General features: G+C 37.6%; 1 protein-coding gene across 1 annotated transcript in view; it reads left to right on the top strand.

Annotated features, from left to right (window-relative positions):
- LOC113835365 (probable non-functional immunoglobulin lambda variable 11-55) overlaps window positions 1-23,618 on the top strand; it is a 59,311-nt gene extending 35,693 nt beyond the window's left edge. Inside the window, exon 3 of the mRNA XM_035444141.1 lies at window positions 23,266-23,618. Within this exon, the coding sequence (XP_035300032.1) occupies window positions 23,266-23,618 (353 nt within the window). The remainder of the gene's footprint in view (window positions 1-23,265) is intronic.
- The last annotated feature ends 2,075 nt before the right edge of the window (window positions 23,619-25,693 follow it).

The following is a 25,693-nucleotide window of genomic DNA, read 5'->3' as shown; positions in this document are numbered from 1 at the left end:
CTTCTAATAGGTTCAGGGTGGCTGGATTTATGTTGAGGTCTTTGATCCATTTGGACTTAAGTTTTGTGCATTGCAATAGACATGGATCTATCTGCAGTCTTCTATATTCCAGCATCCATTTATGCCAGCACCATTTGTTGAAGATGCTTTCTTTACTCCATCATATAAATTTAGCTTCTTTGTAAAAAATCAAGTGTTTGTAGGTAGGTTAATATCGGGGTTTTCAACTCTATTCCATTGGTCTGACTGTTTATTTTTGTGCCAATAGCAATCTGTATTCAGGACTATAGTTCTGTAACAGAGCTTGAAGTCAGGGATGGTGATGGCTCTGGAAGTTCTTTTATTGTACAAAATTGTTTTGGCTATTCTGGGTCTTTTGTTTTTTCCACATAAAGTTGAGAATTGTTCTTTCAAGGTCTGTGAAGAACTGTGTTGGGATTTTGATGGGGATTACATTGAATTTGTAGATTGCTTTTGGCAAGATTGCCATTTTTACTATGTTGATCCTACCTATCCAAGAACATGGGAGATCTTTCCATTTTCTGGTATCTTCTTTAATTTATTTCTTTAAAGATTCAAAGTTCTTACTGTACAGGTCTTTCACTTTTTGGTTAGTGTTACCCAAGGTAATTTATGTTGTTTGTGGCAATTGTAAAGAGTGATGTTTCTCTGATTTCTTTCTCCATGAAAGTATCATCTGTGTATAGTATGGCTATAGATTTTTTTGAGTTATTCTTGTATCCTGCCACTTTGCTGAAGGTGTTTATCAGCTGTAGGAGTTCCCTGGTAGAGTTTTTCAGGTCACTTATGTAGACTATCATATAATCTGCAAATAGTGAATGTTTGACTTCTTCCTTTCCGATTTGTATTCCCTTGATCTACTTTTGTTATCTTATTGCTTTGGCTAGAACTTCAAGGACAATACTGAAGAGGTATGGAGAGAGTGGACAACCTTGTCTTGTTCCAGATTTTAGAGGAATTGCCATGAGTTTCTCTCCATTTAATTTGATGTTGGTGGTCAGCTTCCTGTATATTGCTTTTATTAACTTATGGTATGTTCCTGTTATCCCTGATCTTTCCAAGACCTTTATCATGAAGGGTTGTTGGATTTTGTCAAAGGCTTTTTTTCAGCATCTAATGAGATGATCATGCATTTTTTTCCCTCACACTGTTTATATGGTGGATTACATTGATGGATTTTCATATGTTGAACAATCCTTGCATCCCTGGGATGAGGCCTACTTGATCATGGTGGATGATTTCTGTAATATGTTCTTGGATTCAATTCGCCAGTATTTTATTGAGAATTTTTGCATCAATGTTCATGAGGGATATTGGTCTGTAGTTCTCTTTCTTAGTTGTGTCTTTGTGTGGCTTGGGTATCAATGTTATTGAAGCCTCGTAAAAAGAGTTTGGCAATGACCCTTCTGCTTCTATTGTGTGGAATACTTTGAGGAGAATTGGAGTTAGCTGTTCCTTGAATTTCTGGTAGAATTCTAGAGTGAAGCCATCTGGTTCTGGGCTTTTTTGGTTGGAAGACTTTTGATGATTGCTTCTATTTTGTAAGGGGTAATAAGTCAATTTAAGTTGCTTATTTTTTCTTGATTTAATTTTGGTAAGTGAAATCTGTCCAGAAAATTGTCCATTTCCTTTAGATTTTTGAACTTTGAGGAATACAGGTTTTCGAAGTATGACTTGATGATTCTCTGGATTTCCTTGGTGTCTCTTGTTATGTCCCCCTTTTCATTCATGATTTTATTAATTTGCATGTTCACTCTCTGTGGTTTAGTAACTTTGGATAAAGGTTTGTTTATCTTGTTGATCTTCTCAAAGAACGAACTCTTTGTTTCAATGATTCTTTGTATGTTCTCCTAGTTTTCACTTTAATGATATAGTCCTCAATTTGCTTATTTCCTGGTGTCTACTCCTCTGGAGTATATTGGCTTTTTTTGGATTCTAGAGCTTTCGATTGTGCTGTTAATTCTCTAGTGTGATTATTCTCCCGTTTCTTTTTTTAAATTATTCTTGTTTTTATTTTTTAAATTCTTTTTTATTAGTTCAAATTATGAACAAACTTGTTTCAAATGTCAATCCCTTCTCTCTCTTCCTCCCCTCCTCCCTCCCCCAGTCCCTGATCTACTCCCCTCCCCATTCACCCTCCACTCCCCAGGCAGGGTAGGGCCCTCGACGGGGCTCCCCAAAGTGCACCACATCATCCTGGGCCAGGCCTAGGCCCTCCCCCATGTGTCCAGGCTGAGAGTGCATCCCTTCACATGGGATGGACTCTCAAAGTCCCTTCTTGCACCAGGGTAAAGTACTAATCCACTACTAGGGGCCCCCTAGAGTGCAGAGGCCTCCTTATTGACATACATGTTCAGGGGTCTGGATCAGTCTTGTACTGGCCTCCCGGACAGTATCTGGGGTCGATGTGCTCTCCCTTGTTCAGGTCAACTGTTCCTGTGGGTTTCTCCAACCTGGTACAGACCCCTTCGTTCTTCATTCCTCCCTCTCTTCAACTAAATTCCCGATTTCGGCTCATTGTATATCTGTGGATGTCTGTCTCTGCTTCCATCAGCCACTGGATGAGGGCTCTAGGATGGCATAAAGAGAAGTCATCAATCTCATTTTAGGGGGAGGGCTTTTAGGTTATCCTCTCCACCGTTGCCTGGATTGTCAGATCGTGTCATCCTTGTAGGTCTCTGGAGATCTCCCTGGTTCCAGATCTCTTCTCGGGCCTATAGTGGCTCCCTCTGATATGGTATCTCTCATCCTGCTCTCTTTCCTCTATTCTTCCCCCAACTCAATGTTTCTGCCCCTCCATTTCCTCTCCTCTTCTCCTCTTCTCTTGCTCTTATTGTAGCAGCTCCTTCCCCCCCACCCTCATGCCCCCAATTAGTTCGGGAGTTCATGCCACTTCCATTCCTGGGGACCATTTATCCCTTAGAGTCCTTCATGTTTCCTAGTTTCTTTGGTGAAGAGCATTATATACTGGTAATCCTTTGCTCTATGTCTAAAATTCATATATGAGTGAGTACATACCATGTTTGTCTTTTTGTGACTGGGTTACCTCACTCAGGATGGTTTCCTCTAGTTCCATCCATTTGCCTGTGAATTTCAAGATTCCATTGCTTTTTTCTGCTGAGTAGTACTCCATTGTATGGATGTGCCACATTTTCTCAATCCATTCTTCAGTAGAGGGGCATCTAGGTTGCTTCCAGGTTCTGGCTATTACAAAAAATGCTGCTATGAACATGGTTGAACATATGTCCTTGTTGTATGAACATGCACTATTTGGGTATATACCCAAGAGAGGAATGGCTGGATCTTGAGGTAGACTGATTCCCATTTTTCTGAGCAACCGCCATACTGATTTCCAGAGTGGTCTTACAAGTTCGCACTCCCACCAGCAATGGAGGAGTGTTCCTTTTTCTCCACATCCTCTCCAGCATAGATTGTCATTGGTATTTTTGATTTTAGCCATTCTGACAGGTGTGAGGTGGTATCTCAGAGTTGTTTTGAGTTGCATTTCTCTGATGGCCAAGGATTTTGAACACTTTCTTAAGTGTCTTTCAGCCATTTCAGATTCCTCTGTTGAGAATTCTCTATTTAGTTCTGCACCCCACTTTTTAATTTCATTGTTTGGTGTTTTGGTGGCTAGCTTCTTGAGCTCCTTATATATTTTGGAAATCAGTCCTCTGTCAGATCGGTGGGATCGGTGAAGATCTTTTTCCATTCTGTGGGTGGTCGTTTTGTCCTATTGACTATTTCCTTTGCCTTGCAGAAGCTTCTCAGTTTCAGGAGGTCCCATTTATTAATTGCAGACCTCAGTGTCTGTGCTACTGGCATAATGTTCAGGAAGCGGTCTCCTGTGCCAATTTGTTCAAGGGTAGTTCCCACTTTCTCCTCTAGAAGATTCGGTGTGGCTGGATTTATGCTGAGATCTTTGATCCATTTGCACTTAAGTTTTGTGCATGGTGACAGGTATGGATCAATCTGCAATTTTCTGCATGTCCGAATCCAATTGTACCAGCACCATTTGTTGAAGATGCTATCTTTTTTCCATTGTATAGATTTAGCACCTTTGTCAAAAATAAGTTAACCATAGGTGCATGGGTCAATATCAGGGTTTTCAATTCGATTCCATTGGTCTATCTCTTCTTGTGCCAATACCAAGCTGTTTTCAGAACTATGGCTCTATAGTAGAGCTTGAAGTCGGGGATGGTGATGCCTCCAGAAGATCCTTTATTGTAAAGAGTTGTTTTGGCTATCCTGGGTTTTTTATTTTTCCATATAAAGTTGAGTATTGTTCTTTCAATGTCTGTGAAAAACTGTGTTGGGATTTTGATGGGGATTGCATTGAATCTGTAGATTGCTTTTGGCAGGATTGCCATTTTTACTATGTTAATTCTACCTATCCAAGAGCATGGGAGATCTTTCCATTTTCTGGTATCTTCTTTAATTTCTTTCTTTAAAGTCTCAAAGTTCTTATTGTACAGATCTTTCACTTTTTTGGTTAGTGTTACCCCAAGATATTTTATGTTGCTTGTGGATATTGTGAAAGGTGATGTTTCCCTGATTTCTTTCTCATTGAGTTTATCATCTGTATATAGTAGGGCTACTGATTTTTTGAGTTAATTTTGTATCCTGCTACCTTGCTGAAGGTGTTTATCAGCCGTAGGAGTTCCCTGGTAGAGTTTTTCAGGTCACTAATGTAGACTATCAAGTCGTCTGCAAATAGTGAAAGTTTTACTTCATTCTTTCCAATTTGTATCCCTTTGATCCCCTTTTCTTGTCTTATTGCTATAGTCAGAACTTCAAGTACAATATTGAAGAGATATGGAGAGAGTGGACAGCCTTGTCTTGTTCCTGATTTTAGAGGAAACGCTTTGAGTTTCTCTCCATTTACTTTGATGATGGCTATTGGTTTGGTGTATATAGCATTCATCATGTTTAGGTATGTTCCTGTTATTTCTGTTCTCTCCAAGATCTTTATCATGAAGGGATGTTGGATTTTGTCAAAGGCTTTTTCAGCATCTAGTGAGATGATCATGTGGGTTTTCTTTTTCAGTTTGTTTATATAGTGGACTACATTGATGGATTTTCGTATGTTGAACCATCCTTGCATCCCTGGGATGAAGTCTACTTGATCATGGTGGATGATTTTTCTGATACGTTCTTGGATTCGGTTGGCCAATATTTTATTGAGTATTTTAGCATCGATGTTCATGAGGGATATCGGTCTGTACTTCTCTTTCTTAGTCATATCTTTGTGTGGCTTGGGTATCAAAGTGATTGTAGCCTCGTAGATAGAGTTTGGCAAAATCCATCTGCTTCTATTGAGCGGAACAGTTTGAGGAGTACTGGAATTAACTCTTGTTTGAATTTCTGGTAGAATTCTGCAGTGAAGCCATCCGGCCCTGGGCTTGTTTTGGTTGGGAGGCTTTTGATTACTGCTTCTATCTCATTAGGGGTTATAGGTCGATTTAAACTGTTTATGTGATCTTGATTTAATTTTGGTAAGTGATATTTATCCAGAAAGCTGTCCATTTCCTTTAGATTTTCCAATTTTGTGGAATACAGGTTTTCAAGGTTTTCAAAGTATGACCTAAAGATTCTCTGGATTTCCTCAGTGTCCGTTGATATATCCCCCTTTTCATTTCTGATTTTGTTAATTAGCATGCTCTCTCTGCCTTTTGGTTAGTTTGGCAAGAGGTTTGTCTATCTTATTGATCTTCTCAAAGAACCAACTCTTTGTTTCATTGATTCTTTGTACTGTTTTCCTAGTTTCTACTTTGTTGATTTCGGCTCTCAGTTTGATTATTTTCTGGCGTCTACTGCTCCTTGGTGTGTTCGCTACTTTTTGCTCTAAAGCTTTCAGTTGTTCTGTCAATTCTCTAATGTGACTTTCCTCCAGTTTCTTCATGTGAGCACTTAGTGCTATGAACTTCCCTCTTAGCACTGCTTTCAGGGTGTCCCATAAGTTCGGGTATGTTGTGTCTACATTCTCATTAAATTCTAGGAAGTCTTTAATTTCTTTTTTTATTTCTTCCTCAACCCAGGAATGGTGCAATTGGGAGTTATTCATTTTCCACGCAAATGTAGGTTTTCTGCAATTCGTATTGCTGTTGAATTCTAGCTTTAATGCATGGTGGTCTGATAAGATACAGGGGGTTATTTCAATACTTTTGTTAACTGTGGAGGTTTGCTTTGCTGCCAACTATGTGGTGAATTTTTGAGAAGGTTCCATGTGCCGCTGAGAAGAAGGTATATTCTTTTGTGTTTGGATGGAATGTTCTATAGATATCTGTTAAACCCAGTTGTGTCATAACTTCTTTCAGATCCTTTGTTTCTTTGTTAAGTTTCTGTCTAGTGGTTCTGTCCAATGGTGTAAGGGGGGTGTTGAAGTCTCCTACTATAAGTGTGTGTGGTTTTATGTGTGGTTTGAGCTTTAGTAATGTTTCTTTTACAAATGTGGGTGCTTTCGTATTAGGGGCATAGATGTTCAGGATTGAGACTTCATCTTGATGGACTTTTCCTGTGATGAGTATGAAATGTCCTTCTTCATCTCTTTTGATTGCTTTCAGTTTAAAGTCTAATTTGTTAGATATTAGTATTGCTACCCCAGCTTGTTTCTTGAGCCCATGAGATTGGAAATTTTTTTCCCATCCTTTTACTCTGAGGTATTGCCTGTCTTTGAAGTTGAGGTGTGTTTCTTGTAAACAGCAGAAGGATGGATTCTGTCTTCATATCCATTCTGTTAGCCTATATCTTTTTATGGATAAGTTAAGACCATTGACATTTAGGGATATTAATGTCCATTGTTCATTGGTTCTTCTTTGTTTTGGATATTGTTGGTGATATCATTGCATGTGGATTTTGCCCTCCTGTTTCTTTTTGTGTTTGGTAAAATTAAATTAACTACTGCCAGTGTTTTTTATGAGAGTAGGTATGTTCGTTGGGTTGGAGTTTTCCTTCCAGAACCTCTGTAGTGCTGGATTTGTGGATATGTATTGTTTAAATCTGTTTTTGTCATGGAATATCTTGTTTTCTCCATCTATAGTGATTGAAAGTTTTGCTGGGTACAGTAGTCTGGGTTGACATCCATGCTCCCTTAGTGCTTGTAGGGTATCTATCCAAGACCTTCTGGCTTTCAGAGTTTCCATTGAGAAGTTGGTGTGATTCTGATTGGTTTGCCTTTATATGTTACTTGGCCTTTTTCCTTTGCTGCTCTTAATATTTTCTCTTTATTCTGTAGATTTGGTGTTTTGATTATTATGTGTCGGGGGGGACTTCTTTTTGTGGTCCAGTCTGTTTGGTGTCCTGTAAGCTTCTTGTACTTTCATAGGCATATCCTTCTGTAGGTTGGGGAAGTTTTCTTCTATGATTTTGTTGAATATGTTTTCTGTACCTTTGAGCAGTGTTTCTTCACCTTCTTCTACACCTATTATTCTTAGGTTTGGCTTTTTTACGGTGTCCCATATTTCCTGGATATTTTGTGTTAGGGTTTTGTTGGACTTGAGGTTCTTTTTGGTTGATGAATGTATATCCTCTAGTGAGTCTTCAGTAGCTGAGATTCTCTCTTCCATCTCTTGAATCCTGTTGGATATACTTACATCTCTAGTTCCTGATCGTTTTTTCTCTGATTTCTTTCTCATTGCATTTATCATCTGCTATCGGATACTGTTTTTTTTTTTGAGGTAATTTTGTATCCTGCAACCTTGATGAAGGTGTTTATCAGCTGTAGGAGTTCCCTGATAGCGTTTTTCAGGTCACTTATGTAGATGATAATATCATCTGCAAATAGTGAAAGTTTGACATCCAATTTGTATCCCATTGATCCCCTTTTCTTGTCTTATTCCTCTAGCTATAACTTCAAGTACAATATTTAAGAGATATGGAGAGAGTGGACAGCCTTGTCTTGTCCCAGAGTTTAGAAGAAATGCTTTGAGTATCTCTCCATTTAGTTTGATATTGGCTGTTGTTTTGGTGTATATTGCTTTTATCATGTTTAGATATGTTCCTGTCATTCCTGTTCTCTCCAAGATCTTTATCATGAAGGGATGTTGAATTTTGTCAAATGTTTTTTTTTTCAGCATCTAGTGAGATGATCATGTGTTTTTTCTTTTTCAGTTTGTTCATATGGTGGATTACATTGGTGGATTTTAATATGTTGAACCATCCTTGCATCCCTAGGATGAGGCCTACTTGATCGTGATGGATGATTTCTCTGATGTGTTCTTGGATTTGATTTGCCAGTATTTTATTAAGAATTTTTGCATCAATGTTCATGAGGGATATTAGACTGTAGTTCTCTTTCTTAGCTGTGTCTTTATGTGGCTTGGGTATCAAGGTTATTGAAGCCTTTGAAGAAGAATTTGGTTATGACCCTTCTGCTTCTAGTGTGTGGAATATTTTGAGGAGAATTTGTATTAGCTGTACTTTGAATTTCTGGTAGAATTCTGCAGTGAAGCCATCTGGCCCTGGGCTTTTTTTTTGCTTGGGAGGCTTTTGATGATTGCTTCTATTTCATTAGGATTTATAGGCCGATTTAAACTGCTTATCTGTTGTTGCTTTAATTTTGGTAAGTGATATCTATTCAGAAAGTTGTCCATTTCCTTTACATTTTCCAATTTTGTGGAGTATAGGTTTTCAAAGTATGACTTGATGTGATGATTCTCTGGAATTCCTCAGTATCCATTGTTATATCCCCCTTTTCGTTTCTGATTTTTTAATCAGCATGCTCTCTCTCTGCCTTTTGGTTAGTTTGGATAGAGGTCTTGTTGATCTTCTAAAAGAATCAACTCTTAGTTTCATTGATTTTTTTGTAGTGTTTTTCTAGTTTGTACTTTATTGATTTCAGCCCTCAGTTTGATTATTCCCTGCCGTCTTCTCCTCTGTGTTGAATTTGCTTCTTTTTGCTCTAAAACTTTCAGTTGTTCTGTCACTTCTCTAGTGTGACTATTCTCCTGTTTCTTCATGTGGGTACTTAGCGCTATGAACTTTTCTCTTAGCACTGCTTTCAAAGTGTCCCATAAGTTTGGGTATGTTGTGTCCACATTTTCATTGAATTCTAGGAAAACTTTAGTTTCTTTTTTTATTTCTTCCTCAATCCAGAAATTGTGCAATTTGGTGTTACTTAATTTCCATGAGTTTGTAGGTTTTCTGCAATTTGTGTTGTTGTTGAATTCTATCTTTAAAGCATGGTGGTCTGATCAGATACAGGGGTTATTTTAATATTTTTGTACCTGTTGAGGTTTGCTATGTTGCCAATTTTGTGGTCGATTTTAGAGAAGGTTCTATGTGGCACTGAGAATATATATTGTTTTGTGTTAGTTGGAATGTTCTATAGATATATGTTAAGTCCAATTGGGCCATAATTTCTATGATTTCCTCTATTTCTTTGTTATGTTTCTGTCTGGTGTTCCTCTCTAGTGGTGAGAGTAGGGTGTTGAAGTCTCCCACTATAAGTGTGAGTTTTTTTTTTGTGTGATTTAAGTTTTATTAATGTGTCTTTTACCAACGTGGATGCTTTTATATTTGGGGCATAAATGTTCAGAAGTGAGACTTCATCCTGATGGATTTCTCCTGTGATGAGTAGGAAGTGACATCCTTCATTTCTTTTGATTGATTTTAAAGTCTGATTTGTTGGATATTAGGATTGCTACCCCTGCTTGTTTCTTGTGTCCATTTGATTGGAAAATCTTTTCCCAACCTTTAATTCTTAGGTGCTGTCTGTCTTTGAAGTTGAGGTGTGTTTCTTGCATGCAGCAGTAGGTTGGATTCTGTCTTCTTATCCATTCTGCTAATCTGTGTCTTTTTATGGGCAAGTTAAGACCATTAATATTGAGAGATATTAATGACCATTGATTGTTCATTCTTGTTTGTTTTGGATTTGTTGTTGGTGGTGAAATCATATGTGGGTTTCTATCCTTTTTTTCTTTTGGCTGTTGGTAAAGTATCTATTGTCTATATTTTTCTGGTTGTAGTTAACTTCCTGGGTTGCAGTTTTCCTTCCAGAACTTTCTGTAGAGCTGAATTGGTTATGTATTGTTTGAATCTGGTTTTGTCATGGATTATCTTGTATTTTCATCTATATTGATAGAAAGCTTTGCTGGGTATAGTAGTCTGGGCTGGCATCCATGGTCTCTTAGTGTAGGTAGAATATCTATCTAGGATCTCCTGGCTTTCAGAGTTTCCATGGAAAATTCAGGTGTAATTCTGATAGGTTTGCCTTTATATGTTTCTTGATCTTTTTCTTTTGCTGCTCTTAATATTTTCTCTTTATTCTGTATGCTTTGGATTTGATTATTATCTGGCAAGGAGACCTTTTATGGTCCATTTGGTGTTATGTAGGCTCGTTTTACATTCATTGGCATGTCTTTCTTTAGGTTGGGAAAGTTGTCTTCTATGATTTTGTTGAATATGTTTTCTGTGCTTTTGAGTTGGATTTCTTCAACTTCTTCTATACCTGTTATGTTTTGGTCTTTTTATGGCATCCCATATTTCCTGGCTATATTGTGTTAGCTTTTGTTGGACTTAAGATTTTCTTTGGTTGATGAGTCTATTTCTCCTAGTGTATCTTCACCTCCTGATATTCTCTCTTCCATTTCTTGTATTCTTTTGGTTATGCTTGCATCTGTAGTTTCTGATCATTTATCCAGCTTTTCTATTTGCAGCACTCCTTCAGATTGTGCTTCCTGTATTGTCTCTATTTCAGTTTTTAGGTCTTGAAGTGTTTCAGTGTTTCCTTGAAAGATTTGTTGATATCTTGTATTTTTTGGTTTGTTTTTTCTTCCATTTCTTTAAGGGATTTTCTCATATCTTCTCGGAGGCCCTCTATCATTTTCATGAAGATGTTTTAAAGGTCATTTTCTTCTGCTTAATCTGCATTGTGATGTTCTGGTCGTGCTGGTGTATGGTCCCTAGTCTCCAGTGGTGTCATATTGGTTTTTCTGTTGTTGAATATGCTTTTATATTGTCTTTTTCCCATCCTTTCTTATGGTAGGTGTAGCAGGAGTCTCTTCCTCTCCTGGTGGGTATGGGACCTTCTGGTAGATACAAACAGTTCCAATACTGTGATGTCTGTCCTCTTCTGGGCCCCTGGACGGTGGAGGGACTGTTACTGATGCCTTGGCAGTCTCTGGGTGTGCTGGAGCCCTAGTTTGGATCCTGTGAGCAGACCTCTGGAGTCATCTGTCCCCAATTAGGGCCAGGCTCATCCTGCTTTCTTATAGAATGCAGGATTACTAGCCCATGGCTGGCACCACCTATCATGAGCTGGGGACTCCCACATTGATTGATATTGATAAAACACATTACAGCTTGATCTCATGGAAGCATTTCCTGTATGCTTGTGTCTAGTTGACACAGGAAATCAAAGAATTCTCCAACCTACTACAAAGATTTTGCTCAACTATATTCACACCAACTTTATTTATAATAGCCAGAAAAATGGAAGCAACCTAGATGTACCACAACCAAAGAATAGTTTAAGAAGCTGAAGACATGGTACATTTACACAACAGAGTGTTACTCAACCATTAAAAAAATATGTCATTAAATCTGCAGTCAAATGGAACTAGAAAAAAATCATCCTGAGTGAGTTAACCCAAATCAAAAAGACAAACATGATATAAACATACTTATTAGTTGACATTAGCTGTTTACTAAATGATAGTCATGCCACAGTCCACAAATGCAGAAAGGTTAAGTAACAAGGGCTCTAAGGAAGATGAATGGATCTCTTTGGGAAATGGAAATAGGATGTTTTTGAGGGGTGCACTGAGGGCAGATGGGAATGGGAACAGGAGGAATAAGTTTGGGGCAGACACAGTAAAGATTACAGCGAGATGACTGTGATTGGAGGGCATTTGAGAGGTGATGTGGAAACCTAATGCAGTAGAAACTCCCAGGATTCCAGGATTCTAGCAAAGTCTCCAAGTAAGGGAGGATACAGAGTCTGAAATGCCTATCTACTGTAATCAGACAACTTACAGTGGTGGAACACCACTGGAACACAAACTTTGCCACAAAACTTTTATCCTATATTCTATCCTGCCCACAAACTGTGCTGAGGTAATGAAGGTGATAGTGGTTAACCTGTGATAGTGGTTAACCAATGGCTGGTATAATTTGATGCTCACACCATAAGAGGGAGCCCATTCCCAACACTGTACAGATGATCAGGAACCAGAGGCTTGGATAGTCCAGAGATGTAGGGTAAAAAGATCTCCTAGTAAGGAACTATAGAAATAATCCCTGAAAGACTCTTCCAGACCACTATGGCCTATGGGCCAAAGATGGAACATCTGAGAACTTTGGGTGACTGACCACACAGCCACTTGTCTCTGTCAATTCTAGAGTTTATATATTATCCTTTTGTGGTCTTTGATGGAGTTGCAGACAGATAGTTATGGTTATAGATTTTCATAGTTATGATAAAAGATAAGTTACATATAAGGCTTTAGACTCACAAAGGTAGAATGGATAAAATATTTTCTTTAAATCTTGCTAAATGTTATTGGACTAAATATTGTAATTATTTTCTTGCTTAATAACTATTTTGTTATATATAATTTGACTATGTTAAAGTTAAAACCTTTCTTTTTATTTAGACAGAAAATAGGAGATGATGGGGGAAGTCTTCTGTACATGTTTCTCTTATTGGTTGGTGAACAAAACACTGTTGGCCAATAGGGAAGTAAGATAGGCGAGACTCGGAGACAAGAAGGATTCTGAGAAGTGTAGTAAGAGATTCTGGGGTGAGAAGATGCATGAGTATGGCATACTCTGTAAGATAAGACCAATATTTTCATTTAAATTCTTTCATTAATACTTATATTTACATATCCACCCCACATTCCCTCACCCTCCCATCCTCCCAAGTTCCCCACCAACCCCCCAACCCATTCCCCAACTCATTCCGAGGGATAGTGAGACCGTCCTCCAGGGACCTTCAAAGTCTGCCATATAATTTGGAAGATGGCCTAGGCCCTCCTTGCTGTATCTGGGAAACAGAGAAACAGAGAGTCCAAATTAGAGATGTTCATCCCATCTCTCTTCTTGGATCTCAGGGAATCCTATGGAATTGGGATAGAAAGAATTATAGGAGAAGGAGAAGTAGAGGACACAATGACAATATGGTTCCCAGAAGCAACTAAACAGGGATGATCTGGGCTCATAGACACTGAAGTAGCAATGCATGGGTCTGTGCTATGCCCTCACTACATATAGTTGTTAGCTTGGAGTTTATGTGGCATTTTTAATACTGGGACTGAAGTGTCTCTGATTCTTTTGCCTGCTATTGGGAAAGCTTTTCTCCTACAGAGTTGCCTCATCTAGCACCAATAAGACCATTTGTGCATAGTCTTATTGTGTTATGCTGTGTTCTGTTATTATTCCTGGGAAACCTGCTCTTTCTTAAGGGAAATGGAGGACGAATGAATCTATGAGAGAGAGGAGGTGGGGGGAGAATTGGCAGGAAGGGACTGTGAGCAAACTGTGGTACCCAAGTATTGTATAAGAGAATAATAAATTAAAAATTAACTAAAATATATGTCAGCCTTCACTGTCAGGAAAATTTCCACAGGTGCTAGGACAGCAGGTATTCCTCTAGCATGCCTGCCTACTGCTCCCTGGAATTTGCTGCATGTAATACCCCACATGACCTCCTGTTAAAAATATGGGACCCTGGCTTTCCTTGCTAATGCCAGTCTATGTTACCCTGTATCCTAATTATCCAGAAGCCTAGGTCACATGGTCTCCTATACTAACTAAGGGAACTTGGTTGAACATGTTCAGGTCCAATAACATCTACCTGGAGCATTATTCCAGGCACCAGAACTCTGTAGTCTCCTATACCATGTGAACCCCCTTCTCCTGGGAAATTTCCATCAGCATCCCATCCCACATGGCTTCCAAGGGAACCACGATTTTCCTTGTATAGACCTGCATATGTCACCAGGAAAGTTTATATACCAGCCCCACAATGAACCATGGATTATTTTCTTCTGAATATTGTAAATTATTTTTTGAAAGGAGGAAAGTGACTAGAATAAGCCAAACCAGGAAGCCGTAACTTAACAAATATACTTTCCAGATATCTGAGTTCCAAGACTGAAACAAAATAACACATAAAACAACTATAATATGTTTCCTGTATTAATGATGAATCCCTTCAAAGTGGCACCTCATGGAAATTATTTAAAGAATATCTGGACAAATAATTCAAAAGAAGATTATAGTTATGTTTTTTTTATTTTTTTGAAAAAGTCTAGTATTTTAATTTTGACAGTTTTAGACTTTTTTTGTTTTTTTTCCAACTTTTTTATTTGAATTAGAAACAGGATTGTTTTACATGACAATCCTAGCTCCCTTCTCCCACCCATCCTCCCCTACCTCCCCAACCAAAACCTTATCTGTCACATATCTTCACTGCTCCCCCTGGATGGTGGGGCCCTCCATAGCAACTCAAAAATGACATGAATATAAGTTCCAAGAGCACAAAAATTATATATCAATAAAAATATAAAAATCTATTTCAATGTAGATATAGAGTTACTGAATTAAATCCAAATAGAAATGGAGCTAGAATATAAAAACTAATTAATCCAAATAAAAACCCTGTTGGAAATCCTTATCAATAGAGTGAATCATATAGTAAATGGTACATCAACGTATGTAGAGGAATTAGATCACTCAAAAGAGGTCAATAATAAATCAAAAATATGAATAGAACACAGGAGAGTTCTGGAACATCTTGAAAAGACCTAAACTTCAGATGATGGATATAAAAGACAAAAGATAGAGAAGAACTACATATGAAAGACACAGTTATACTTTTTAATAAAATCATAGAAGTAAATTTTTCAGCACCGAGAAGAGATCCTTATCCAAGTATAAGAAACACATAGAATAAAAATTTAAAGAATGAGAAAAGAAACTGACCAGGAATATTTTAGGGAGCTAAGGAAACCCTGTGTCAGTGAGGTCTTGAATGAATGTGTATTTTAATACAATCATGGATTTTTGAAGACTCTAAGATTACTTGTTCCACAGTAAATTGGCAAAGTCATCACAGATGTGGACCGGGCTCAAGACCCTGTGTCAAAAGAGAGGGAAAGCTTTCCTTAGGAGTACAACTATGAGTCTTTACAGAGGACTGATAACTGTGTGGAAATACTTAAAACCTGGAGCTTGTTCCTTCTGGGTGTTTACAGTCAGAGACCTCCGACTGAGACCAGCTGTTTCTAACAAATACACTGAAGTTTTTGTGTTAGCATTAGAGAATGAAACCTGATCCCAGGTTCGTTGTAAGTGTGTCTCTGTGCTTTTTGTTTGTTTGTTAGTTTGTTTTGTTTTGCTCTTTTTTTTTTTCTGGACAGGATTTCTCTGTGTAACATTGACGCTGGTCCTGAAACTTGCTCTGTAGATCTGGCTGGCCTTAAACTCAGGGAGATCTGCCTGCTTCTGCCATCTGAGTGCTAGGATTAAAGGCATGTGCCACCACAGCCCAGTCATTGTTTGTTGGTAGTTTCTTATTACATTGCCATGCCTAGGTAGGGTTCCAGGACCCAAGCTGCAGAGGTTGCAGCAACATGTTATAGTTAAAATACTAAAATCAGAGAAATAAACAAAGGCTCATAAAGCTGTAAGAGAGAAAGGCTAAGTAGCTTATAAAGCAAGTAAACAAGTATGACACCTGATTATTTGACAGAAACTTTTAAAACCTAAAGAACCTGAAGAGGTATATTCCAAGTCATGAGAGATGACAACTGCTAATCTATGTTATTATATCCAGCAAAACTACATATTAATGTAGAGGGAGGACCAAATGTTAGTATTCAGGCATCTGTGCTGGCCTACCCTTGGGATTCTGACCAGATACACCTTCAGCTGCAGCCACTAAGAGCACCATCTGTGCATATTCACTATGTTCCCATTTAAAAGGCCACTGCCTGCCTCCCATCCTTCTCTCTCCCTCTCTTTTTCTACTCCTGCTCTCTCTTCCCCTTTCCTCTCTCTTCCCCCTTTTCCTTTCTTCTCTCTCCTGCTGATCCTGTCTCCAGAGGCCAGTCCTCTTTCTTCCCTTTCCCCATTTTATGATCCCTTTCTGTAATAAAACCCCCCTCTTCTTGAACCCTGTCCTGTGGTGTCTTTCTTTCATGTGCTGCTTTACTTAATTACAACACCAAAAGCCTTGTGTAATCAAAACTGATTAAAAGGATTTATCAGCATTAAGGCAGCTCTACTTCATTTTAACAAGAAGATTGCAACCTCTTGAGGTCACAATATCTTACCTGGAGTCACAAGAAACACACAAAGCTAGGACATATAATCAAAGGAATTCTATGTAAAATCACAAAATAAACTACGTGAAAGAAATCAATATATATCTGTCAATAATTTTGAATATTAATAGTTTTAATTTCCCAACAAATGGCACAGTAGTGGATTAGATTACAAAAAGACACTGGGATGGTCTCTTTTGCTGGCTCCAAGAAACACAACTCATCATTAATGACAGATAGCACTTTAGAGTAAAGGAAAGGAAAAGATCTTCCAAGAAAATGGAACAAAGAAATGAGCAGGAGCAGGCATAACTATTCCCACATGTAACAAAATAGCTGTAGTCAGAAGAGATAATAGTACTTGCCAAAGGAATCATTCAATAAGAGGATACTACAATTCTAAACATATGCACCAAATGCGGTCCTCTCAGTTTCATAACCAAAATACTACTGGATATATTTACACCAGTTAGCTCCAATACATTGCTACTAGGTAACTTCAATAGCTCACCCTTACCAATACACAGGTCATCTGGAAATAAACAGAGAAGCATTAGTGTTGAATGACATAACAAATCACATGGAACAACAGATGATCTATGGAAAATTTCACTGCAAAACTTAAGAAATAAGTCTTTCCAGCAACTCCTGGGAGTTTTCCCCAAAACTGGTGATATGTGAGAAAACAAATAAAATTTCAACCAAGGGTGGGACTGCCTGACATTCTTTGCTGTGATTTCATGGCACTTGATTTTGTACTTGAAGTTACAACCTCTGTCAATTACAACCCTTGTCAACCCTATGGTGTCTAGAAAGCACTGTTTTCTGCAGTAATATACTCCCTCTGGGTCTCACATTCTTTTCTAATTTCTGCTGCAATTATTCCTGAACCTGGAGGGAAGGGGGTGTGACATAGCTGTCCATTTATGGCTGAGAAATCCATAATCTCTTATTCTCTACATATTGACCATTTGTGATTCTTTGTGTTAATTGTCATCTATGGAAAAAAGAAGATTCCCTGCTAAGAATTGAGAGGCACACTTATCTGGCCTCAGTTTCTTGGCTCCACTAATGATTTGAGGCATATGTTCCACTGTGGAGCTGATCTCAATTCCAATCAGAGTGTTTAGTTACTCCCCTAACATTGTGTCACTAGGGCATTTATGAGCATATCTTGCTGGGCCAGTCATTATTGTAGCTCATATGGTTCATAGCTGCATAAGCCTCTTGATAACCCAGCTTGTTCCAGTACTATGAAAGATAGATTGTAGGGTTGAAGCTTGCAAGTGAGTATGAGCTTTTTTTCTCCATGTTCTATGACTCAAGCTATTGGTGCCTTCAGCAATAAGTCTACCATCAAGTTCCAGAGTAAAATCAAGAGCAGTGACAATAAATTGTATTTTATGGAAGTCTTTGGAATCCCATTAATGAATAACTTCAAAAGAGTTAGCATATTCTTAGCATTAGGATTTTATTTAATGGATTATTGTGTCTGGGAGAGGTATTTTTCCCATTATAAAGTAGTTACAATTAAACTCTTTTTACATATGTATATGTTCATATTCTAGTAAGCTTTTCTACAATAGTAGGTTTCTACTTGACTTTTCAAATGTTTTGATGCTTGTTATCCCTCCCTTTCTCCAGTCCACTTTACCCTACTTATTCATTATTCTCTAATCCCTTTTCATACCACCTACATTAGCCTTCTATTTAAAGTGTCCCTCCCATGGCCATGGTCTTTATTTAATTTTTATTATATTTTAATTTCTATAGTACTTCAGCATAAACACATAGATCTAAAGATTCAGAGCTAGCATCCACATATAAGTATGATCATGAGTCATTTGCATTTCTGGGTGTTGGTCAACTAACACTGAGTAACTGTTCTAGCAACATCCATTTACATGAAAATTTATTATTTCATTTTTATTAATATCAGAATAATATTCCATTGTGTAAATGTAACACACTTTTATTACCCATTCATCAGTTCATAAACATCCAGGTTGTTTCCACTTCCTGGCTGATGTAAGTAGAGCAACAATGAATGTGGATGAGCAGATATTTTTGTAATAGAGCACTCCCTTTGAGTATATTCCCTAGAGAAGTACAGCAGGATGTAAATGTAGCTCTATTTCTTGCTTTCCGAGGAGTCTTCATTTTGATTTATCTAGTTGCTTCAGTTGTTTGTACTTTTATCAGCAGGTTATAAGGGCTTCCTTTTTGCACCCATACCAGAATTGGTTGCCATTTGTACTTTTGATATTAGTCTTTAGTTCTGGTAAAAGATGAAATCTCAATGTAGTTTTAAGTTGCTTTTTCCTTATAGATAAGAATGCCACATATTAAAAAATTCTGAACCACTCAAATTTCTTCTTTTGTGAACTCCCTATGTAGCTCCATGCTCCAATTTTTAATTGGGTTCTTTGTTTTCTTTAATTTCGAAGTTTGTTGTATATTTCAGACACCAATTCTCTGCCAGATATAAGTTTGGTGAAGGAGTTTTTTTAGTCTGTAGGCTGCATGTTTCTTCAGATGATGTTGTTCTTTTCTTTATAGAAGCTTCTTAGTTTCATGAGGCGCCATTTGTTATTTGTTGATCTTAATACATGTGCCATTGGGATCCTGTTCAGAAAATTCTTTTCTGATATTTCCTTTATGTGATTCAGTGTATTGTGTTTAATGATGATGTCCTTGCTCCATTTGAAATTGAATTTTGGTAGGCTGACAAATGAGTATCTAATTTTATTCTTCTAAACAAAACTTTCAAGTTTGACCGGACCAATATTTTGGAAGTTTCTGTCTTTTTGAAATGTGGCGTTTTGGACTCCTTATAAAATATCAGGTGGTTGTAGGGGTTATATGTGGATCTTTAATCTTATTGTTTGACTGATGTGCCTATTATTTACACCAGCATCTTGTTCTTTTCATTACTACAGCCCTGTTGTCTAACTTGGAATCAGGTATGTTAATACTTCCAGCAGCATTTCATTTGTTAAGGTTTATTTTGGTTATCCTGGTTCTTTTGTGTCTCCAAATGAATTTTAAGATTGCCTTTTGAATTTAAGTGAATTTTCAGTTTGAATTTAGATAGGGTTTTCACTGACTTTTTAGATTATTTTTGATAAGATGACCATTTTCACAATATTTATTGTATTAATAAATGAGCATGAGAGGTATTTTAATCTTTTCCTATCTTTTTCAATTTTCTTCACTGTCTTAAAAGTTTCATTGCACAAGTCCTTCAGTTCCCTGGTTATAATTATTCCAGAGGTTTTTACTTTCTTTTTCTTTGCTTGTTTTGAGGCTATCATGAATAATATTTACCCCCATTTTTTCTTTCTCAGAATATTTGTTGTTACTATATAGGAAGGGTGTTGATTTTTGTGTGTTGATTTTATATTCTACTTCTTGGCTGAATTGTTTTCAGCTTTAGGACTTTTCTGTTGGAGTGTTTGCTCTTTTTTTTGTACAGTATTATATCATCTGTAAATGAGGATACTTTGATGTTTTTTATTATTTATATATTCTTTACCTCCTTTTCCTGTGTATTATTAACTTTCCTAGTGCTGCAATAAAAACTATAGGAAGAAGGGTTCATGGTTCCAGAGGACTAGAGTCCATGATGGTGGAGTAGAGGTAGCAGGTAGGAGGCATGGCAGCTTGACCAGAAGTTGACAGCTTATAAGCTGAATTGCAAGCATAGAACAGAGAGCGTAAATTATAAATGTGATGGGTTCTCAAGTTCTCAAAGCCTGATGCCAGTGACACATTATTCCATTAACACCAATTCTCCTAAAGTACAAATAATGACATCAACTGGAGACTGAGTATTCAAATGTCCAAGACTGGGGTCACTTGGTAGTGAAGCCACCACATTCCACTTCCTGTCCTCAACAAATTCATGAATTATATCATTATGTAAAATTCATTTATTCCTACTTCAAAAGTCCCCATAGATTTTTACAGTATCAATACCATTTAAAAGTTCAAAGTCTCTTCTGAGACTCAAGTTATCTTAGATAGGGTTTCTATTTATGTCATACAACAGCACAACCAGAAGCAATTTGGGGGAAGAAATGGCTTATTTTAGCTTACATGTTCCAATCATAGGTAAGCATGAAATAAAGTGAATGCAACAACTCAAAACAGGAATTTGGAGGCAGGAACTGAAGCAAAAGACATGGAAGAAAAGTGCATACTGGCTTTTTTATAGCTTGCTCAGTCTGTTTTTTGTTTGTTTGTTTGTTTTTATTTTTTGAGACTGGGTTTCTCTGTGTAGACTTGGCTATTTGTGAACTGTCTCTGTACATTAGGCTGGCCTTGAACTCACATTTGCCTGTATCTGCTTCGAAACTGCTGGGATTAAAGACATGCACCACCACTGCCTAGCCCTTGGTCTACTTTCTTATATTTGCCAGGACCACCTCCCCTGAGGTGGCACCACGCACATTGGTCTGGAGTAAGCATGAGTTTTCTGGCCCTGCTGGACCCGCCACCCTTGGGCCCCAAATTAGCACACAAAGACTTATATTAATTATAAATCTGTTAGCCAATGACTAGGGCTTTTTATTGGCTAGCTCTGTCTTAATTATTAACCTATTTTTATTAATCTAAGTATTTTCACATGGTCTTATCTTACCAGAGAAGGGTCTGGACCTCTTACTCTTCTGGCGTCCTACATTGCCTCTGACACTGCCTGCTTTTCCCAGATTCCTCCTCATCTCCTATTTCCACCTATCTTCCTGCCTCATTGGCTAAACAGTGTTTTATTCATCAACAATAAGAGAAACATATACAGAAGGACATCCCCCATCAGTCTGAACCCTCTCACATTAACTAAAAATCAAGAAAATGTTCCCACTGATGAATCTGGTAAGGCATTTTCTCAATTGAGGTTTTAACTTCCCAAATGACTCAGTTTTATCAACTTGACATAAAAGTAGCTAACATTCTCAGTGATCTTTTAATTATAACCCCTTGTTTAAAAAATATCTGCTTCCAAAATCATCATTGTCAAAAGGAACAAAAGGTTAATACTGAGGAAATATTAGGCTAAGCCAAGGTATAACTTTAGCAGAGAAAACAGCAAATTCTGTAGCTCTAACTCTGCTATCAACTGCCTTATATGTCTCTGCCTTCCCAGATTGTCTTCCTGCAACACAAATCTCTAGTGGATTGGTTTCACTCACTGTGTGCAACACTCCTTGGCAGAAATCTCATGGCTCCGGCCTTCCTAACATCTTTGTGTCTCTAGCGCAACCCAGGCTTCACTACCACAGTTTTAACCTATGGCCTCTTGGGGACTCTTGGCTGTATCACAGCCTTTATGCAGGGACTCTTCTGCCATATGCTGCCTGACCTCAGTGTCTGAAGTCACAAAAGAAGTTTGAATACTGCTGTATAGGGGGCCAGCCTCCAGATAGTGTAGGGCTTTGAAAGGAATCCAATGGAGTTGGCCTTTTCTATGTGTGTGTGTGCGTGGGGGGGGAGTAGGAGAAAAAACATTCTTATACTTAGTTCAATGTATTTCTCCTTTATTCTCTCCATGTTGCTCTCATGACATTCTTTTGCTGCATTCTCTGCTTTGTCTATTCTATCTCTAGTCTATGTCTATTTTTTACTCTTCAAGTTTTCCTTCTAATTTTATTATACACAATGTTATCCTTCTCTCATAATGTTTCTCTTGTCATGTTCCCCAAGTATCTGCCCAGGTCTTTTTGCTCTTCATAGCTTATAAAGACCCACAAAAATTTTTCAGGCATTGCATCTGAAGGTCACAATCATCTATTAAGTAAGGATAAGAAACAGTGTCAGCCCAACAGCTCACAGAGCAAGAAATCCAGATAAGCACATAACAAAAAATTACCATATTCCATCAGTCAGCTTAGTGGGCTGCAACCTAAAGCTGCAAAAAGAGGAGTCTTTTCTATTATCTCATCTATACAGGTAGCCTTATAAAATTAAACTACTAAGGAGAATATGAGAAATAAGTAAATTGTGTGTTACATCCTGTACTGTTAAGTGAGTAATCACCTTAGTGGTTATAAAAGACAGATTTTCTTGTACTGGAGACTGTTTGTTTACAAAGAGTAATGTGTCTTCAGACTCTTTGTAGCCTGAGCTGCAGGGCAGGAGGTAGAGGCTAGGTATAGAAGCTTATTTAGCACTCTCCAAGGCACAGTGACATTAAAAGTGTTTTAATATATATTTGTAAGAGTTTTAATATTTTTTAAGACAGGATTTCTTTGAGTAGCCTTGGAGCCTGTCCTGGAACTCACTCTGTAGACCAGGCTGGACTCAAACTCAGAGATCTGTCTGCCTCTGTTTTAAATTGTAAAATACATTTTTCTGTCCTGTGTATAACCCATGGCCACAAGAAGGGAAACTTGCAACTCTTTCTCAGGGCTATAAAATTAGTTTATATTTTGTAGCCCTGGCCAGTTAGGAAATTTTTCCTATGGTGTCTGAACAAAGGCTCCTTCATGCTTATGTCCAGAGTTAACTGAGATAATGCACCACTGTGTGACATGTTCTAAGACAGTAGGGGGTGCTGTATACCAGTCCCTTTGGAAGTCAGCCATTTACACCTCTGGGAGAAGCTAATGCTCAGGGTCCAGAACAAATATGTGAACTCAGCACATTCTGCACATCTCTGCTAAAAGAAGACTTAGAAAACAAAGTGAGGTGCCATCTAGAAGAGGAAATGATTTGCATGGGAGGTCCCTCTGTCCTATTTATGTTAATGTAGGTACAGAGATGCTGGGTGGTCTTTGATGCAGCTTTAGATCTTCAGGAAGCTGTAGTCTACTAATCTCCACCATGACTGCGGTCCCCATCCTTCTTACCCTCCTCATTCTCTGCTCAGGTAACTGCTTGTAAAAAGCAATAGGGATTAAGGAGTTATCAGAAACATGACTTTCTTCCTATTTGGGAGAAAACTTATCTCACTGAGTCTCCATCTCCTCTATTACAGGGTCCTGGGCACAGCCTAGGTTGAGTCAGGAAGCCTCCATATCTGGTTCTGTTGGACAACAAGTCACCCTCATTTGTACTGGAAGTGGTGGTGATGTTGGAGCATATGATGCATCCTGGCACAAAGAAATTCCAGGTGATGTCCCCAAATTTATGACAATTGGCTATTCTCGACCATTTAGTGATACATATTACCTAACTATGACGGACCTCAAGCCTGAAGATGAGGCCAGTTATTACTGTTCAACATGGGATAGCAGCACAAATGCTCACACAGTGCTTCAGATGCATGGGGAACTGAGACAAAATTATTCCCCTGACCTTTACTACCCTACCCATGCCATGACGGTCTAACATAATGTGGGTGACTGTGAGGACCAGTGTCCTCATTCTTCTTTTAAAAATTTACTTAAATAACTCTTTTCATTTATTTTACATACTGACCTCAGTTTCTCTCCCTCCTCATTCTTACATCGGATTCTCAGAGGACAGTTAAGCTTTCTGTGGTAGTGATATTTGGCTATCTTCATGTGGCTGGATCTTAAATGTTTTATTAAGATATACTTTACAAGCCACCAACTATTGCCAAACGTGCAGTAAAATTATACTTTTCACATTTCTAGAGTGGTGCAAAATTCACATAACATAAACTTAGAATATAATGCTCTGGAAAGAAACAATTATTTATTGGAAGGACTGTAATGCATTACAATTTTGGCTTGTGATTACACTTTTTTGTTTTTGCATTATTTTGGTAGTTTTAGGAAAATCTGTATTACTTTGCTGTTTTTGACACTTATCAGACAGTATAAATTTGTATTTGATGGTAATTATTATCTCTAATTTGAAATCTATGGATATACTACTAGTGGCCCAAACTAACCAGTCTGGGGGCATTTGGTTTAAACATTTTGTATTTATAAGCATTTTTATTATAGATGTTAGCCTATGATTTTCAAGTATTTCTGTGGACATACATTTCTACCCTTTGGGAATAGATAATCAGGACCAGAATTTCTAGGAAATAATGAGACTGTTTTGTGGAAATTCATTCTTTTCAAAGTGGCTGGATAAATTTACAGTTAGGTGAGCAACGTATGTTGATTCAGATTTTCTACATTCTCACATTGTTATTCAAATCTCAAGCGTTCCTACAGGCATCTATTTCCAAGTATTTTGTATAGATAACTGGAGCACAGATATCATCATTCTTTGGAGGAAATGCTTCCTTCCTTTGCTAAGTGGCTGTGCCAGTTAACAGTTCCATGAGAAGATGAGGTTCATGATTTCTCTGTGTTATCACTGATCTTGATGCTGTCTGCTATTTTGAGTTTAACCTCTATAACGTTAATGAAATATCATTTCAGTTTATATTCAGTTGTGTTCAATGTACTAATGATAATGGCAGTCTCTGAAGCACTATACTATATCTAATCCATTCTGAACAAATTAAAGTATTACTTCATTCCATGAATCTTTGAGTCCAGAACTGACTTTGTATTGCTAAAGCCACCGAGTACATCCTCAATTATACAAAGCAGATAAATAAAACTGGTTCAGATAGTAAATTGTTGAAAGGAGGCCATGTTTTCATGTATGATCAGAACACAAGTCAACTATGTGTAGTTTGAATGCTTTGAGAGCTGAGGCCTTACTCATCTTTGCATAGCTCTCAGTTCTCTTTTTGAGCTGGACATGCAGCAAGAGCATAATATCAAGGTAGATGTGTGTCTCCCGAGGCTTCAGAATCTTTTGATTACCTGAAAGGAAAAGCTTGGGTGAATATTTGACTCCTGGCCTGTCTCCTACATATACTGTGGCCTCTTTAGTAATAACACAGATCATAAGTACATGTACAGCCACAGTCACCTGGCAAGGAAGCCATTAGGAAACTCAATACACAAATTAAATGACTTCAATGATGATGAGATGCATCTAGAAACATCTAGAAACACCATATATTCATAGATAAGATGCCCTAATATCACACACAAAAAGGTGTGCTAATTGACTAGACTAATATAGTCAATATATTTCAAGGCATGTTAGTAAACAGGCAGTTAACTTGTTTTTTTCTAGTAATAACATGAAAGAATGTTAAATTCTAGTGCACCTTAGAAAGAAAATAGAATAGTGAAGATATAATATTAGATGTTGATAAGAATTTATAAATATAACTGTAAATTGCTGTTGAAATAAAAAATGACAATTCAGAAGCATGAAAAGGATTGAAATAGGCTTATGATGGATAGTCAGGTGGGATGTGGCTTTTAGACAAAACAATTCCAAAGAGAAGTATAAATCACCATGAAAGTTTGAATTTGACCCTTAAAATGCAAATTTCAGAATATTATATACAGAAACTCCTATTTTGGAAAATTTATCAATATGAAATAGGAATAGCATGGAGAGGATTTAGCACTTAATTT

This window comes from Cricetulus griseus, chromosome 4, assembly GCF_003668045.3.
Source record: "Cricetulus griseus strain 17A/GY chromosome 4, alternate assembly CriGri-PICRH-1.0, whole genome shotgun sequence".
NCBI lineage: Eukaryota > Metazoa > Chordata > Mammalia > Rodentia > Cricetidae > Cricetulus > Cricetulus griseus.
This window is presented reverse-complemented; position numbering and strand designations above follow the sequence as displayed.